Source organism: Hippocampus bargibanti, linkage group LG08, assembly GCF_051943395.1.
Source record: "Hippocampus bargibanti isolate YZ-2025 linkage group LG08, ASM5194339v1, whole genome shotgun sequence".
Taxonomy (NCBI): Eukaryota; Metazoa; Chordata; class Actinopteri; order Syngnathiformes; family Syngnathidae; genus Hippocampus; species Hippocampus bargibanti.
Genome location: NC_142741.1, coordinates 7,497,501 through 7,516,551, shown reverse-complemented (window position 1 = coordinate 7,516,551; position 19,051 = coordinate 7,497,501). Strand labels below are relative to the sequence as shown.

Sequence of the window (19,051 nt, the reverse complement as noted above, 5' to 3'; positions counted from 1 at the left end):
CTCCTCGCCCTCAGATGACAACTCCTGAATGGCTTGCTTCTGCTTGTCCTCTTGAAGGCAAATCAAATCCTCTGTGTTGAGGACCTCATGATGGTCAGCAACAAGCTCCTCGATGTCATCTCCATCCACTTTGAGTCCCATGTTCTGTCCAATGGAAACAATGTCGTCCAAAACAAGAGTCATGAGGATCAAATCCTTCAAAGTCCCTCTCAAGGAAGCAAATTCTTCCATGCTGCTTTCAAGGATCGAAGGGTGACATCATGCCAAGCCTTTTTATCAGCTGATCACAATGACACACATTGAAATGGTCCTTCCAATAATCCCTAAGGGATAGTTTGGTGTCATTAGTCACGTGAAAGCATCGAGTAAATAAAGCCTTTGTGTAAAGTTTTGTCGCAAAGGATGGTAGCTATGGTGGGCTTAGCATATCGGTACTGGGCTGCGAAATCAGACAAACGCACACCTCGTTCGTGTTTCTCAATGATCTCCTTCTTCTCCTTGATTGTAATTTTGTTTTGTGTCTTCTTCGGCTGAACATGAGCCTGTGGTGGGGTCTTTTTCGGTCCCATAACAGCAAAAGTATCCGTAAAAAAATCGTTGAAGACGATCGACGTGTGCATTCAGATAAAGAGGTTGTGGAAAGGTCGGCCGGCTGGGGCGCTGTTCGGTCGTGTGCTTTGGTGTTCTTCCGCCGAAGCTTACTCCGCGAGCCGTGGTGGGGCGGCGCTCCATGTGTATCCTGAAAAGTAGTGCTTATGCCAACGTTTATTCTTCTTTTCCTTTCGGCTTTTCCCTTCAAGGGGTGGCCACAGCAAGTTCGGGAATTTGTGTCAGCGAATATCAAATAGTTGTCTTGGTGCAACACACAACGATTCACCATCGCGTTATGTGTTTTCCTTCTAATTTTGCCATCAACACGGATCAACACGAAGTTTTCAGACCAAACAAAGTACCGCAAAATGCATTGTGTGTCGCTTTGTCGGTCAGGGGCGTACCAAACGTGACGTCACATGGGGATCGTCATTAACTCGAAAACAAGACTTCCTGAATATTCAGCGTGAGTCTTAAAACGTAAAATATTGCGATATGCGGTGGAATCTTTGTAAAATACGCTCAATAGAAGTAATTTCAAGTGATTTTAAAAATTATGGACACAACTTGTCGGGAGACGTCGGTTGTCCTTTAAATGTAAAATAGTCATTAACATTCATATATCATAGTAATTTTGATTGTCTTCACACATTCACAAAAAAAAAAAACACTTTCTTGTTACCTTAAGGTCATTATTCGCATTAATATTTAAATGTATTTATTTTTTCATTGCCGTCTTTTGGGTTTTTCGTTTTACAGCACGCACACTTGCATTAGAGTTGTAGGTGAGATGACTTTGTCTGAGAGGCGGTGTAAATCTTAAAATCTTGTCTGATTGTCAGTTTAAGTGAAACAGAGTCTCCCAACAAAGTCATTTCTGAAAGTGTCGGGAAGGCCACATAAAAGAAGGGAGATTGGGGGTCGCGCAATGAAGGAAGGCAAACACATCTGTTGATGACGTAATAATAATAACCTTTATTCATCAATAAAACATTTTTAAATACATATTGTTGTTTTACATAAATAGATGTGTACTTAATAGATAAAACCACAGCTCATATTACGGTACAAACATGTCAAGACTGACATTTGGTTACATATTAATTTCAAATGTGCGCGTGTATGTATGCAATGTATTGTCGGCACGGTGACACTCCACTCTATTCAATGCATGCAACGCAAATAGACAGAGGCGAAGATCACTGCTGTAAGAATCCAATCATCATGTGCCGTCTATGGTTTGCTCTTATCGTAGTTCATCGGTGCAGAAGCGCCTGTCAGAAAGCGTCAACAATAAGAATTTAAAAGCTAGGTTCATCGCTTTAAGTTCAACCTCGTGAGACTGATTTTGAAGCTTCGCATAGAAAATTGACTATAGGAACAAAAGTGGATTACGGCAGCATGAAAAGGTCCAGGAGGTTGGGTGTACAAGATGGGTTGAAAATGAAACAGTGCAAATAAGGAGAGGTAGAAAAATCGACGGAGTCTACACACAAACCATAATTGCTATAAAAATAAAAATTAAAAATAAACAAAAGCACGCAGTCGTGACTTTCCAGTACATGCTTGTTCTGTGCTTCCCAGTACACAACAGTGTGCTTCAAAAGACGCTTTGTTCAATCAAGATTGTCGCTCATGTGTCAGTGTTGGACATGGTACAAATCACACTGTGCTTCATTTTGTACAGTACAATATTGGGTCAAAGGGCATCCATAACAGCTTGGTCATCCTGGAATAGGGATTCTCACATCTGCGGCCTCTTGTCAGATGATGATATTTCCCCCTTCCCCTCTTGGGGGTTAAAGTCAGGGAAATTTGTACATAATTGTCAATGTTATGGTGGTTTATGATAATAGGCTTGTGAAATAATTGTGACTTGAATGTTGCTGAACCAACATGGTGCGAGTGCATTTTTGGGGGGGGGGGTCGGAGTATGTATTTATTTTTTGTCCTTGGCTCTTGTGCCATTTAAATGAAGTGAAGGTAGAGGCAGAAATCATCATCAAAATGGTGAGAAGCTGTAACTCAGTGACTTGTGCTGTACAACGGGTTCTGTCAGAATATGGCAGATATGATTTGTACATACGTAATTTGTATAAAAATCAGAATGTCCACCATAAAAGCAGTGACTTTCAAACACTCTGCTGCTTTTTGACCTATATATAAAAAAATCCCATTTCATTAAATTGATCTCAAACTTATTTGTGACAAGTACTCTTTTTTTGTTAGATCTATTCCGGTGATATCGTAACAGGTGGAACGGTGGTGAAACGTTGTGATATAAAATGGCGGAAAGTCCGGAATTCAACTGCGTACGTCAAACGAATCCATGTACTGTATATAAAAATAAAATAAATTACAAAGATATAACCGAGCCGGCTTGTAACTCGCGGGATGTCCCGAATAACAAAAAAAATAAAAAAACAGGCGGTACAAGTCCACAGTTTACCAGTTGAAGCCGTTACAATGCCATTTCCAACCAGAAGAGGGCTCCCGAGCATCACTAACACATATAGCGGCAAATATGAAATCCACGAAATAGATGTGTCGTAAAGTAAAAACTCAGGGGCGATTCGTCGATACACGTCACGTCGTCTGTACGAAATGAGTTTATAATCCTCCACGGGGAACGTCAAGTGCTCCAAAACGGACACCATCGAACAATTTGTCGGGACATTCAGTACAAAGTATTTACATTCACAGTATCGCTGAGCTGGTTTTCAAAGATCAATGAATGCAAAATGGGTGCAACACATACACAGCAATGAAAACTACCCCGTGTACCCCCCCGCCAAAAAACAATACCTTAATCTCTTCCACAAGGGCAAATTCCCCCATAAAGGGCAGCAATCATTGGCTGGTCACGCTTGTCACAAGTTGACACAACGGCAAAGTATTTCATGAAGCATTTTCTTTATAATAATTAATAAACCAACCCATACACACACAAAAAAGCACTAAGTTGCTAGACCCGGACTCTACAACAATACAATGTGTCATTTCTATTATATTTACAGAATATAAGCACAATAGTGTCAATTTTTTTTACACAATTTTACTATATTGGTCCAATAATATATAAATGTATATATGGTAGGTCTGTTTTTCTTTAACTGATGGAACCAGGCGGTATGTCGAAGACATGGACATATTGTGCACATGATATTTACATTTGGTCGATAGCAATCATAAAAAATGGTTTGGTGTGCTGGTGAGCAAATAGAGAATATCACGTGGGCGGTATTTGCAGAGCGCCAATGTTTCCATCTGAACCGTGGCGGATTCAAGCTCTGGAGATCACCACAACCTCAATATTGTAAGATCAGAAATCTCAAATGTGGGTGAGAATGGTGGTAATATGTCAGAGTTTTACTTTTGAGGGGAGGAGATTTGTGATTGTCTGTATTGTTTTCTGTAGTACTGCTAGGTACTGATTTAACCTTTCCTGAGACTCCCTCACAAAACTGCACATTCATGTATCAAGGACAATTTAATGTATTTTTTTGGGACAGCCGAATTGCATTGGGTGCACCCGTCTTCCCGAACAAGCGGCTTTATCTATTTATTTATTTATTTATTTATTTATTTATTTATTGACATGTTGATCATTTTGTTGGTTTATGTACTTATTTTTCTATGTGTTCGGCTGTGTTATTTATTTATTTATTTATTTATTTATTTATTTAGTTAGTTAGTTAGTTATTATTGATAGGTTGATCAGTTGGTTGATGTCTTTATTTTTGTATTTGTTTGTTTGTTTTTTATTTATTTATTGGTTGGTCAGTTGGTTGATTTGTTTATTTATTCATTTATTTTTCTATTTATGTTCCTCTGTGTGTTTTTTTTTTTAGTTTTTTCGATGTATGTAGTTATTTATTTATTGTTTGATTTATGCATTTATTTTTCTGTGTTTTTTTTCCTATTTGTTTATTTATTTTTTTGATGTATTTATTTGGTTGATTTATATATTGTTCAGTCGTATATTATCCACCTATGTATTTATTTATCCACCTGTTTATTTATTTATCCACCTATTTATTCATTTATCCACCAATTTATTTATTTATTTATTTATGTATTTATTTATTTATTTATTAAATGTATTTATTTATTGGGAAGAGCAACGTCAATAAGCTCACTTGATTTATAACACAATTGCATTTTACATAAGTGGTGTGAGGACCCTGCTTTGAGTTTGACAACATTAAACTTTGCAAAAAAAGTTATAACAATTCACAAATGATAATAAAATCAAGAAAAATATGAGAGTGATATATTTCACGTTATGTTTCTCTTGACACTATTGTCGATATAGATCAGAAAAGGTGTAATGCAAACTTGGGATATATGGTTCAAGTTTTTGGTGGGATTAAATGACTCCTGAAATAAATACATAAATAAATAAATACAAAGACACAAAAGTGAAAGGAATCAAATTCCGCCGACGCGTCCCTCCAGATTTCGCGCCTCGATGACAAAGCCCGTCGAACGGATTCTCCGTCTCGTTGTTCAAGTGTCACTTTCGCGAAATATGCAGAGGCTTCGCAATGACAAAAATATTTTAACGTGTACATCTGTCAAGTTCTGTTTGTGATGTAATGTAGGGAAAGAGATGCTCATTTCACGATAAGATCAGGGCATTGTCATCAAATGGTGAGTATAGTTTTTGCTTTTTTGAATGTTGGTCCGATGACCATTTTGTGTTTGGGAACCTTGTTCTGTAGCCACAAAGGGACATAAGTCTTCTTGTGCCGGTCCCAAGCCCGAATAAATACAGAGGGTTGTGTAAGGAAGGGCATTTTAGGGCAAACCTCTAAAGATGGAGGACACTGATTTGCTGTGTCGACGCCTTGAAGAGAAAAGCCGAAAGTAAAAGAAGAAGATCTGTCAAGTTGGACATGAGGGTGAGGTACCGTGAAGATGCGCGAACGCAGCAGAAATAGTCTTGCGACGACAATGCGTCCGTAAGTCAAACGTCCCGACCCGTACCTTCCGTGTCTCAAGTAAAATCGAGGACGGCGGCGAGGAGGACGGTCGGTCGGTAGACTTCACTCGAATCGTTCGTAGTTCCTCGTCTGCCTCACACGGGGCACCATGTCCTTGAGAAGCCTGGAGAGGCAAAATCCGGCGTCAAACGTTAGCTTGCGGACATTTTGAAGAAGTCAAAAGAAAAGATAGCGAATGAAATTTGGGCCTTACTTGACGCCATACGCTAAAATGATGAGTCCGATGAGAACGCCAATCAAACCATCCAGGAACCAAACATCGGGATGATCCTGGAAGACTTGGGCACTGATGAGAATGGTAAATCCCATGATGCCGCCTACCAGAGAGTTGAAGCCTGAAGCCGATAAAATAAACAAAAATGAATCAAGGCAAAGTCGTTTCAAGTGGACAAATTGATCCGCCAATCACGATCAGTATTCAACTTGATGAATGATGTGGGCGGTATTCCCATTACGCCGTTTTGGTCCCTACCGTCTGTGATGAGTGCGCGACTCGTGAGCACTTTGCCCAACCAGAACTTGGTAGCAGCCAGGATGGTGCACACAAATCCGCTCACGATGGACACGCTGAAGAGGAAGTCATCCTAAGGACACAAACAATCAGAAAAAAAGGATTATTTATTCACTGTACTCACTTTGCGCGCCTCGTTGTCTGCCACAACGAGGCGCTCATAACTCACTCCCGTGCCAGGGTTTATGTCATTTTCTCTCAAATTACAGGATCCATAAAATATTGAGTTTTTGGACTACATAAATATTCAATTCAGCGTTAGAAACTTTAGACTGTCTTCTTTCATCAGAAAAATAGAGTTAATTCCTAAATTATATGGGTCTGGAGTTATGTGAGCTTGAAATGGGGGCGGCTGTACAAAATAATAATAATAATAATAATAATAATAATAATAATAATAATAATAATAATAATAATAATAATAATAATAATACTTTTCATTTATAAGCACCTTTCAAAACTCTCAAGGACACTTTACAGTCACAGGATAAAGTTTTTCTGCAGGTGAGCAGCGGCAGCCACACACACCAAGCGTTCACTCAACCCGGAAGTAACATAAAGTACATAAACATTCAATGCAGCGGAAGAAACGTTAGACTCTTTTCTTTCAGCAGAAAAAAAGAGTTAATTCCTCAATTATATTGGTCTGGAGTTATATGAGCTTGATATGAGGCCGGCTGTCTTGCAACAGATGCAGGCAGACACACTAGAAACTTCATTAATAGCTAGTTCCCTTGCGTGTCTACTCTTCAAATTGTACAGATGGCTTGTGCGGGTTATTGTGGAGCCTGATTGATGGGATATTTTAACCTTGCAGTCTACACTCTGCCTTTGAACTATCAATAAAGTTGAAACCAGTCCAAATTTCACTGTTTTCTATCCATTTTCTCACTCGCTCTCTGTCATCTGCCTATATAGATAGGTATAGATAGATATCATGTACAGCTCTGTGTTTCTGTAAACCCCCCTCCCTTCTCTACCAGGGATCTTGACCAATCACGTGCGGCATTAACCGAAGACTGGGGGTGGGGAATAGAGTGAAAAAAGGCGGCTGCCATTTTCCAGCTTCGTTCAATTCAGAGATCCAGCTCCAAGAAGCGGCTCATTCGCGAACGATCAAGCTCATTCTTGTGGCACTCCGTGTGTTTCCCGAAAAATAGTTTGTATGCCGAGATTATATTCTCGCAAATTTAACGTTCGTACAGCGAAAAGTTCGTTAGCTAAAGCGAGGTATCATTGTAGATTTGTTTCGCCATTATGTTGCCTGACACATTGGCGCACTGGGTACCCGCATGCAAGCTGGCCACTTTGTTATTCTCCCAATGGAAAGAGTTCCAGCACGGGCTGCACGTTTGGGGCTTCTTACGCCGAAAAGATTTTGCAGATGGGCCAACTGTAAGTGTGCAGGTTACTCCCTTTTGGGCCTTCTTGTGAATGAAAGCTCCCTTGTGGCCATCTTTGATGATGTCATGGCATTTTCTGAAGGTCACTACAATATATATTAATTTCTATAGCGCTTTAACAACAGTTAAAGATGTAACAACGCGCTAGCTATCTTACTTTATGTTACTTCTGGGGTGAGTGAACGCTGGCCCGTGTGGCTGCCGCTGCTTACCCGCAGAAAAATATCCTGTGACTGTAAAGTGTCCTTGAGAGTTTTGAAAGGCGCTTGTGAATGAAATGTATGATAATAGCATGGAAAAAAGGGAAATGATGCCCCTTGTGGAAGGGAAAAACATTGCCAGAGACCATGGCCAGCGCTTTATCAGCACCCAAACTATAACCTTGCCCCCCCCATACCTATCTGACCTTCTTCAAATTTCTATTCCCTCTCGTTCCCTGAGATCATCTTCCTCCCTCCGCCTCTGTGTGCCTCCACCTGCCCATCTCAGCACGATGGGTGACAGAGCCTTCAGCTGCTCTGCTTCAGCATTCAACATTCGTAACATCGATTCTCTTCCCACCTTCAAGTCTCATCTCAAAACCCACCTATTTAAAATTGCATTTTCTGTAGCTCTCCCTCTTGTTTCTATTTATAATTGTATTTTATTTATTGCATTCTATTTGTGATTGTATTTTATTTATTATAGCACCTATGCTTGTCTGTGACTGTAAAGTGTCCTTGAGAGCTTTGAAAGGCGCTTAAAATGTAATGTATTATTATTATTATTACAACCAAGAAAAAAACAAAACCTGAACAAATTCGGGAATGGCGCTCAACGTCACATTTTCTATTCCCGAATAAATTTGGCAGTGAATGAGTTAAAGTGCTATACAAATCAATATGTATTGGATTGGATTGGATGTACCTTTATTCGTTTCACAGTGGAGAAATTTACATTTCACAGCAGCAAAGCTATGAAAGGAAGAGGAAAGGAAAGAAAGAAGTAGAAAACAAAATGCAGGAGCTGCTGGTAAGGCAGCCACTCTCTCTGCGCCATCTTTAGTTCATTTTTCAGCACTTGCTGTACCCTCTTTGTGACATGAAGCAGTTCTAGATGAAAGAGGAAAGGATTGAAATGTCCTTTTCAGCAGTGGATCAGGGACGTCATGGTGCACTGTGTACGTCTACTACTATTTTATTGTATTTTGTACAGGTGCCACCATTTCAATCTGATAACTCCAGAGCCATATAACTTTGGAATTAACTCTTTTTTTCTGATGAAAGCAGAGAATAAGGGCAGATGTACAAAATACAATACATATTGGTTTGTATAGCGCTTTCACAACAGCTGAAGCTGGAACAAAGCACTAACATGGACAAAAGGCAAAATGCTGCCCCCTCATGGAGGGGCAAAAAAAACACAGCTTGAGGTCTGACCAGCGCTTTATCGGCACCCAAGCATGAAAAAAAAAAAAAAACAAAAACCATAACAAATTCCCGAATAAATTTGCAAATGGCAGTGAATGAGTTAATACGATTTGAATTGGAGATGCATTTTCAGGGCATCAGGGGAAAAAAACGAGGTAGCTCACAAACGGTTTGTGCGTTCGAGTGCGCGCCTCGTTGTCGTTCGCTCTCATTCTCACGCGCCATCAATCGCCGCTATCTACGTCTAATTGGGCATCGCTTGCACACGTATCGCAACGAGAGCGGCAACCGGGACGTGACGTGAATGTGGATTACCCCCCTTGGACTCCCCCCTTCCCGATTTTGCCGCCTGATACTCAAATGAAACACACTTGACTACATGAGAACGAGAAGGAAGACATCAAACTAGCAAAAAGGTCAGCGCCACACTCCCCCTCCCCAAAACAAGGATCTCATTGTGGCAATGAAAGACGATTGCTGTCAAGAAAAAAAATCAATAAAAAGCCCAAAGGAGTCCGTTAAACACGAACGTGACCGAATCATGACGACAGACTTAAAATTCAGCTGGGGCAGAGCATGACCGTCACAAAAGAATTGAAGGAAAAGATTGCCGATTGAAAGGAGGATAATGATAAGGCAAAAAAATGGAAGAAAGAGACAATTGTCCCTGTTATGCTAACCGTAAATTTGCCAGCCTCGCTTCCAGATTGCCGTTCTGAATGAAATCGTCGGATCCAAACACCAGAACAGAGATGGGACAAAGATTTATCACTTCAAATGATGACTGTGTTCGCATACATAGCATATTTCAACACAGCCCACCAAAATGTGCCGTGTTAGCATATCTTGTTAGCATATCAGACTCACCGTTCAAACATTACTAAAAACATCCAATCAGGTTAATCGAAGATTAAAATTTTAATTCATCAAATACAATCACCGACGATGTTGCGCATCAAACTGTATCCTTGAATGAGAGAACCACAAAAACAGGGCGGGATTGTAGGCAACAAGCTGGCTCGCTATCAATTCGCTATCTATTGGCTGACTGACTGGCTGGCTATCACGCTAGCTATATATTTGCTATGTAGCTATCTGACTGGCTATCTATTAGCTGGCTATCTATCAGCTGTGTAGCTGTCTAGCTGGCTGGCTATCGAGCTAGCTATCTGTTGGCTATCTATTAGATGGCTAGCTAGCTTTCTATCTATTTGAGTTACTTCTGGATTGAGTTAACGCTGGCGCTTGTGGCTGTCGCTGCTCACCCACAGAAAAACTGATCCTGTGACTGTAAAGTGACCTCGAGAGTTTTGAAAGGCACTTATAAATGTATGTATGTATGTATGTATGTATGTATGTATGTATGTATGTATGTATGTATGTATGATCATTATTGTTATTATTATTATTATTATTATTATTATTATTATTATTATTATTATTATTATTGTAAGGAATCCGCGCACATCGCTTGCTATCTTGCTGAACTCCCCTTTTTTGACGTCTTCAGTGAGTTTGTTAAGATAAGTACAGTCAAACTTGGGTTTTTGACCATAATCTGTTCCAGAAATCTGTTTGAAAACCATTTTGGTGGAAAACTGAAATATTTCCCATTTTAATCAATGTGACGTATTTTCCGGTTTATAAGGCACACCGGAGTATAAGGCGCACCTTCAATGAATGAAAAATGTTTTCCAAATATAATATTGAAATAGATAAAATATATAATATATAAATAGATACTTTTGGACTTAGTATCTCGATGGAAGCATTAGCCTGACTGCACAAATTGTAAAATACTTTTTTTTACAAAGATATCATCTATTCGTTATCCTCTGTGAAGAATGACTACCATATTTTCCAGTGTATAAGGCAGACCAGAGTACATGGCGCACCCACAAAGAATGGTATATTTTCAAACTTTTGCCATATATAAGGCACACCTTCGATGAATGAAAAAAAGTTTTCCAAATATAAAATATAAATACAGTAAAGTCTCGTTATATCGATATCGGATATATCGATAGTCCCGGTTATATCGATATTATTTCTATGCACGCGCGGAGAAAATTACATGCAAACAGGGTCGGATATATCGATAGTCCCGGTTATATCGATATTTTTTCGGACTCCCTTGAATATCGATATAACGAGACTTTACTGTATATACAAATTCATATATACGGCACACCACATTAAAAGATGCTACAGTCGAGGCACTACGCCTTATAAACCAGAAAATACGGTAATCAATGTCTGCTTTTTATTTTTATTTTTAAATCGCGATTGAACAATACAAAGATGTCGACACACAATGGAACATTATACGAGGAAGTGACGTATAAGGTAGTGGAGGGCGGTTGATTAGTGTATTCAGGTGCACTAAGTTTTTAAGAGTTTTCGGTTGTAAACCAAGGAAATAAAAAAAAAACAGAAATGTTTGGTCAAAAACCGAGCCGTTCTACAACGGAACTTTGACTTACCACTTGTGGGGGCATCCTGGTCACCAGATTATGAATGGCCTTTCCAAGAATACATACAGAGCAGAGCAGAAACACAATTCCGAGGATCACGCATGCTCTGCAGAGACACAAGATGGCGGATTTGAGGGCATTTAGATTGCTAAATTCATTTCTATTTCCCCCCCGTTGAAGATTTTCGAGGCAACACATGAAATATACGACATGCCACGGACAGGTTTTTGTTGGTCCATCGGGGGAAAGGATGATCGAAAGAAAGACTCACATGTATTCCCGATGCGCTGAATGGACGGCCGCCGCATTGCTGTAGCGCCAGAGGACAATGATTGACGAGAGAACATCCAAGGTGGCATCGAACTACATACGAATGAGAATAGTTAGCGGTTAGCTGCTAGGATCTGTGGCAATGTATTGATGTTTTTATTTTTTTTTTTAATCAGACACTGCATTCAAAATCGTTTCAACACATGGAGACTCGGTGACGTGTGGAACGGCAGCGCTTTGCTGTCATGAGATGTCATAAAACAAGAAAAATAGGACGCATGGCATTTCATCTCACCAGAACAAATGTGCGTTGATGTATGGGTGTTTACAGAATATCCAGGACGAACTGCCATTGACAAATTTATTCGGGAATTGAAATATGATGGAGAGCGACATTCCCGAATTTGTTTGGGTTTTATTTTTTCATGCTTGGGTGCCGATAAAGTGCTGGCCATAACTTTTGGCAATGTTTTATCCCATGTTGTCCCATGTTTTAATGTTTAATGTTGTATGTTAAAGCGCTATATGAACCAATATGTATGTATTGCATTGTATTTTGTACATCTGCCCCCATTTCAAGCTCAGATAACTCCAGACCCATATAACTTAGGAATTAACTTTTTTCTGATGAAACAAGAGAGTCTAAGGTAATTTACGTTAGATTTAATATTTATGTGGTCCTAAATCTTCAATATTCTGTGGGTCTTGGAATTCCAGTGACAATGACAAAAACCCTGGCACTGCAGTGGACCCATTTTTGCACATCATCTGGCAGTGAATGAGTTAAGATCGTTGATTGTCTATTCAAATATCGTTTTGTTTTTGTGATCTTCTGTCTTGATATGTCAACTTGATCGTTGACCTCAAAGCTACACTGAAAAAAATAAATAAATGGTCATCCTACGTGACAGCGTTTTATGTCATCTCATGGATGCAGTGAAATAAAATCATCTGGATCCAGATGAGTGTCGAATGGGTTAAATTAGTGATCCGCTAACTGTGGCAGGGCTAATTACTTTGGATGGATGGATGGATTTGCCTTTATTAGTCTCGCAGTGGGGCGGCTCGGTAGTTGAGTGGTTAGCACACCGGCTTCACAGTGTAGAGGTCGTCGGTTCGCGTCCCACCCCGGCCTCCCTGCGTGGAGTTTGCATGTTCTCCCCGGACAGTGTGGGTTTTCTCCGAGTCCTCCAGTTTCCTCCCACATTCCAAAAACATGCATGTCAGGCAGATTGGAACACTCTAAATTGTCCCTAGGTGTGAGTGTGAGAGTGACTGTTGTACGTCTTTGTGTGCCCTGCGATTGGCTGGCAAGGTGAAAGTTCAGGGTGAAAGTAGAAAAATAAAATACATGAGCTGCTGGAAAGGCAGCCGCTCGCGCGGTGCCGTCTTGAAGTCAAAAGAACAAAAAAAAAACGAAATAAATAATATGACAATATTACAACACAAACACACAGAGAATCATTCATTCCTGAGCACTTTCTAGATGAAAGAGGAAAGGATCATAGTGTCTTTCCACCAGTGGATCAGGGACTTTGTGGACTTGAATTTGATAACCCAAACTTTTATTTCAAATTAGTCAACATTTTCAGTAAAAGAAAGAAGAAATACGGAATGTCACGAACGTCCCCTGCCCCCCCATGTGACGCAACTGCAGAGCAGTTTATTGTATCACATGTTGATTTGACAGAAATTTGAAGCCTAATCTTATTTACTCCGAAAGTTTCTACGCGCTTGAATTTGGCAGGGATGTTTGGTGATTCAAATTGAATTTTGAGTGTCAGGGACTTTCAAGAATGATTCTACCCTCACGCCCGATTTTCCTTGATCTGCTTTTTTTGGCCTAAGCCAACTAGAAAGTGACCAAAAGCACAAACTGTCGCCAATAGTCATAGTCATAGTTTGTCATAGTGTCTCTATGCTGTCATATTATTTGTTATTTAGTTTTTTTGTTCTTTTGACTTCAAGACGGCGCCGCGAGAGTGGCTGCCTTTCCAGCAGCTCATGTATTTCGTTTTTCTACTTTCATTCCTTTCATCAATTTGCTGCTGTGAAATGTAAATTTCTCCACTGTGAGACTAATAAAGGCATATCCAATCCAATCCAATCCAATATTCTTTCTTCTTTGTATTTTTCCTGGGTGGTTTGTATGCCTTGTGGCTCAATGGCGCCTCTCACAAGACAGTCTTGGTGCTATATCAGAGAGAGATTTTTTTTTCCCCTCATGTGTGGGTGGGGTCTTCCACATAAATAAATAAAGAAAGAAAGAAAGAAAGAAAGAAAGAAAGAAAGAAAGAAAGAAAGAAAGAAAGAAAGAAAGAAAGAACTAAAATAAACAATTGAATCAATAAACAAATATACGAATAAATAAACACATATTCAAATAAATGAACTAAAATAAACAATTGAATAAATAAACTGAAAAAACATTGAATAAATAAACAAATAAACCATTGAATAAATAAATAAATAAATAAATAAATAAAAATGCAAATAAATAAATACATGAATAAATAAATTAGGAAACCGAAATAAACAAAACAAATATACAAATAAACAAATATACAAATAGATAAACACATATTCAAATAAATGAACTGAAATAAACAATTTAATAAATAAACTGAGAAAACATTGAATAAACAAACTGAAATAAACAAACAAATAAATAAATAAATAAATAAATAAATAAATTAGGAAACCGAAATAAACAATTGAATAAACAAACAAATATACAAATAAATAAACAAATATTCAAATAAATAAACTGAAATAAAAAATTTAATAAATAAACTGAAAAAAAAACATTGAATATATAAACTGAAATAAACAATTGAAATAAATAAATAAATAAATAAATAAATAATTGAATAAATAAAATGAAATAAGCAGTTGACTAAATAAATAAATACACTGAAATAAACAATTTTAGAAATACAGTAAAGTCTCGTTATATCGATATCGGTTATGTCGATAGTACTGCTTATTACGATACTATTTCTATGAACGCAAGGAGAAAATTACATGCGCGCAGGATCGGATATATCGATAGTCCGGTTATATCAATATTTTTTCCGACTCCCGAGAATATCGATATAACGAGACTTTACTGTAAATATACAAATCAACAAATAAACACAAAACTAAATAAATAAACCAATAAATGGATACCTAAATAAATACCTAAAAATAATTAATTAATAAACCAGCTAAAACTTTAAAAAAATCCCTACAAATGTAAAATGTAATGCTAGCTAAGCGTTGCAGTGTGTTGTTAAATCTCGGCTAAAGCAACCCCCACCCACCCCCCACGAGTCGTTCCATGACAGCCGTTTCACGGCTCCTTCTCGCGAGGACTGTACACCTGCGCTGTAATCTCAGCCCTTCCTTTTCTGCTCCGTTACCTTGGAGACAACGGGGGCCAATTAAAATGGAGTTCCCAGACTCATTAATACATCACTGAGACCAAAGTTATGACTAATTGATCCACGCAAACGGAAGCAAGCAAGGACGGAAACTCACGGCGAATCCGAAGGCTGATGCGCTGTGCCTCATGAACGATACGGCTGTGGAAACAAAAACACAGACACATACAAGTTAGTGTTGGCGCGCTCGCGCCGGGAAATCTATTGTGTCTTTGGATTTGGGCGCCATGGCGCACCATCTGTCTGTCTGTCATCTAAACAGAATATTTCCCTTTGAGCCTAATTGGATCCTAACCGAATATTCAGTGTGACTCGCTACATTCCGACATCAACCGAGATGCACTAGCCCTATAAATTGCCATGGGGTCAGTCTAATTCCCGGTTTTCATCGAAAGGTAAACATGAAGACATGATCACCTGGATGTGCCTCAGCTTTTTCACGATGGCAGATTATTATTTGATGTTATTTATTTGTCATGATTAAAATGAAAACGAGGTGTTAAAATATGAACTGGCGGGGTTTTGCAATTTCCATTTCTGTTATGATTCCCGAACACAGTGAATAGTCCATCCAGTGAAGATAAAATAGGTGTTGATGTCATTTTGTCATCCGCTAGCAGATTCATTTATCTCTCTCTCTTTCTCCTCGACAGCGTTAACAAGACCGGGTGAAGTGAGGAAGGGGTGCGAGAAAGAGGATGAGGGAGGTGTGGACAGGGGGGATAACAGGAGGGGGATAGGATGAGGAGACTCAACGGGCAGGTGGCGGGGATGGAAGAGGGATGAGTATGATCATTTAAAAAATGCATTAAGAAACAACAGCAAAAAATAGACAAATTCCTGGATTTTGCAAGCAATGGTGACTGACCATTTCGTTACCATGGCGGCCCACATGCGGATTGTAACGAGATATGTGGTACATTATATAATATTCCTGGATTTTGCAAGCAATGGTGACTGACCATTTCGTTACCATGGCGGCCATATGCGGGTTGTAACGAGATATGTGGTAAATTATATAATATAAAATAATAAAAACAACAAAAATATTTTCACTCACGGAGGCAGAACTTCTTACACCGCACTTATGTAGCATATCCGATCTGTGCATATGGCGCATGGAGCGGACATGTCGCCAAATACTGACGGATTGGCACCTTGAGATCTGAGTTCCTTGATGAACGAATCATGGCAGTTTTTTGTTTTGAAATACAGTGATACATTGGCTTACAAACTTAATTGGTTCCCAGAAAGTGTATGTAAGGCGAAAAGTGTGTATTCCAAACATTAATTTCCCATAGGAAACAATTAAAATGAGAATAATCAGTTCCCAGGTCCCCATAAAACACAATTTTCAACTAAATAAGCCTTAAAAATATCATCCTCAACACGAACCACGAGCACTGGAGCCCCACAGGGATGCGTCCTCTCTCCATTGCTCTTCTCTCTCTACACGAACGACTGCACCTCAATGCACCCAGCTGTCAAATTCATAAAGTTCGCACACGACACCACGGTCATCGGTCTCATCAAAGACGGCGACGAGTCTGCGTACCGACAACAAGTGGAGCAGCTGGAGCTCTGGTGCAGCCGTCACAACCTGGAACTGAACACGCTCAACAAGACAGTAGAGATGATCGTGGACTTCAGGAAACATCCATCACCACAGCTACCCCTCACACTATCCAACTGCCTTGTGTCAACCGTTGAGACCTTCAAGTTCCAGGGAATCACAGTCTCCCAGGACATGAAGTGGGAGGTCAACACCAACTCTATCCAGAAAAAGGCCCAACAGAGAATGTACTTCCTGAGGCTGCTAAAGAAGCATGGCCTGCCACAGGAGGTGCTGCAACATTTCTACACGGCTGTCATCGAATCCATCCTGTGTTCTTCCATCACCGTTTGGTTCAGGGCTGCCACAAAAACGGACAAAACCCGGCTTCAACGGACAGTTAGGACGGCGGAAAAAATCATTGGCACCGCCCTACCCACTCTCGAGGACTTGCACACTGCAAGAATCCAAATTAGGGCGCGGAAAATCCTACTGGACCCTCCGCACCCCACCACCTTTTCCAGCTACTCCCCTCAGGCAGGCGCTACCGATCCAGCAGACATTTAAACAGCTTCTACCCCTAAGCCATTAACTCTTTGAACTCTTTCAACAGTAGCCAAAATGGAACTGTGTAGTGCCACTGAGCAGTTTTTTTGATGACGATACTAGTGCAGCGTGTTCTACCGGAAACAAATTCCTTGTGTGTTCTACATACTTCGCAATAAAGATGATTTTGATTCTGATTCTGATTCTTAAAGGACAACCGACGTCTCCGGACAAGTTGTGTCCATAATTTGTAAATTGGCTTCAAATGACTTCTACTGAGCGTATTTTAACAAGATTCCACCGCATATAGCTATATTTTACGTTTTAAGACTCGCTCTGAATATTCAGGAAGTCTTGTTTTTGAGTTGGTGACGAGTCCGTACGTGACGTCACTAAAGGAACGCCCCTAACCGAAAAAAAGACACATTGTAGCAGTCCTTCCATCACATCAACGTATTTTGCTGTACATGTTTGGTCTGAAAACCGTGTTGCACCCAAAAGCCACGAGAAGAGGGCGTCCGAGCTCCATATGAGGAATTTATCAGCCTGTGGAAACGGAGGTGGCCACAGGAGGTCGCCGTTTTGTGCCTCTTTTCTGGTGATCGATTTCCCCCCCAATGTTACCTCAAAATGGCATGGAATAAATTCTTTAATCGATTGCAAACATGTATGCTTTCCTATTCAGAACTATTTGAATGATATTCATAACTGGATGTGTAACAAGAAAGCATATTCTCCGAATCTGAAGCCATTGTTTTGATTCTCCAGCAATGCAAGACGCCTTGGCGTGACGTCACAAACTGGGGGCAGGACTTTCTGAAAATGCCCAATTCGCAGCTCAATTTTTTTGCAGATTTTGGACACTTTAAGTCATTTTTATTGGTGGTTTACCTTTGAATAAAAATATCATACTGTGTGTTTTGGGTATTTTATATATATTTATAAAACGTTTTTCTGATGTCAGTTAAGAAACAAAAAAGTGACGTCGGTTGTCCTTTAAAACTTCACACAATATACCCTATTTTATGTATAAAAATGTGCTATGGTATTGTAATTAAAGTAATAAACTGTACAGTATAATAAAGTCGTTTTATTGACCTTTGTGATAGTCGTTGATGCTTGATGGAATGGATAGCCTTTTGCATAAAGTGTCTCAAGACGAGTGGTGAGGCAGCAGCCGCCTGAGCCTCACCATGGATTGCGCGATGACTATGCTAACTGTGCTGGCTTGCTCTGCAGTGAGACCGCATTGCTGTCCATCTGCATATCGCTATTAAAGTGTTCAAAAGCTTTTAGTATATGAACTAAATTTCTACAGTTTAGCTGGTGTATATAATGTAGAGTCATTGTACATTATAAACACTGTACTACAGTGGTTATTTTATTTTATTTTATTTTATTTTTATCAAAACTGTGTGCATAGGTGAGGCACACAGTTCTCCTGCCTCATGACAGGGGGTGCTGGTGATTAGAGATTCTTCTTTGACTCTTCGGCTGCAGAATAATAGAATTAGTGAGAGCAAGCTACAGTAAACAGTTAGCAAGTTAAGTGCAACCATCCAGTCATTTTTTTCGTGTTGCCTGGCCTTATTTTCAGAATGGTGCATTACATGGAATTACATACTGGACTTTCAATCGAGGCAGGAGATAATAATTAAAGGAAGACCAACACCGGACTGTATAGCTCACAAACGATTAGGGATCAATGTAAATCTCCTGGACAGCTTCTCAGCTTTTTTGCCAAGAAGGGTCTCATTGAAACTATTCCTGAAATTCCTGAAAACATGCTCACTGTTCCAGCTACTACAGCATCAGTTGAGCGGTGATTCTCAGCACAAAAGACTGAAAACATGTATACAGTCGG

At 39.6% G+C, this 19,051-nt stretch overlaps 1 protein-coding gene across 1 annotated transcript in view; it reads right to left on the bottom strand.

Moving 5' to 3' along the window:
* Positions 1-1,546: 1,546 nt before the first annotated feature.
* The window catches only part of LOC148894494 (transmembrane protein 163a-like), a 37,956-nt gene continuing 20,451 nt past the window's right edge, over positions 1,547-19,051 (bottom strand). Inside the window, exons 3-8 of the mRNA XM_089003160.1 lie at positions 15,187-15,230; positions 11,666-11,757; positions 11,404-11,500; positions 6,070-6,181; positions 5,791-5,932; positions 1,547-5,700 (exon numbers count right to left, since the gene is read on the bottom strand). Of these exons, the coding sequence (XP_088859286.1) occupies positions 5,640-5,700; positions 5,791-5,932; positions 6,070-6,181; positions 11,404-11,500; positions 11,666-11,757; positions 15,187-15,230 (548 nt within the window). The 3' untranslated portion in view covers positions 1,547-5,639. The remainder of the gene's footprint in view (positions 5,701-5,790; positions 5,933-6,069; positions 6,182-11,403; positions 11,501-11,665; positions 11,758-15,186; positions 15,231-19,051) is intronic.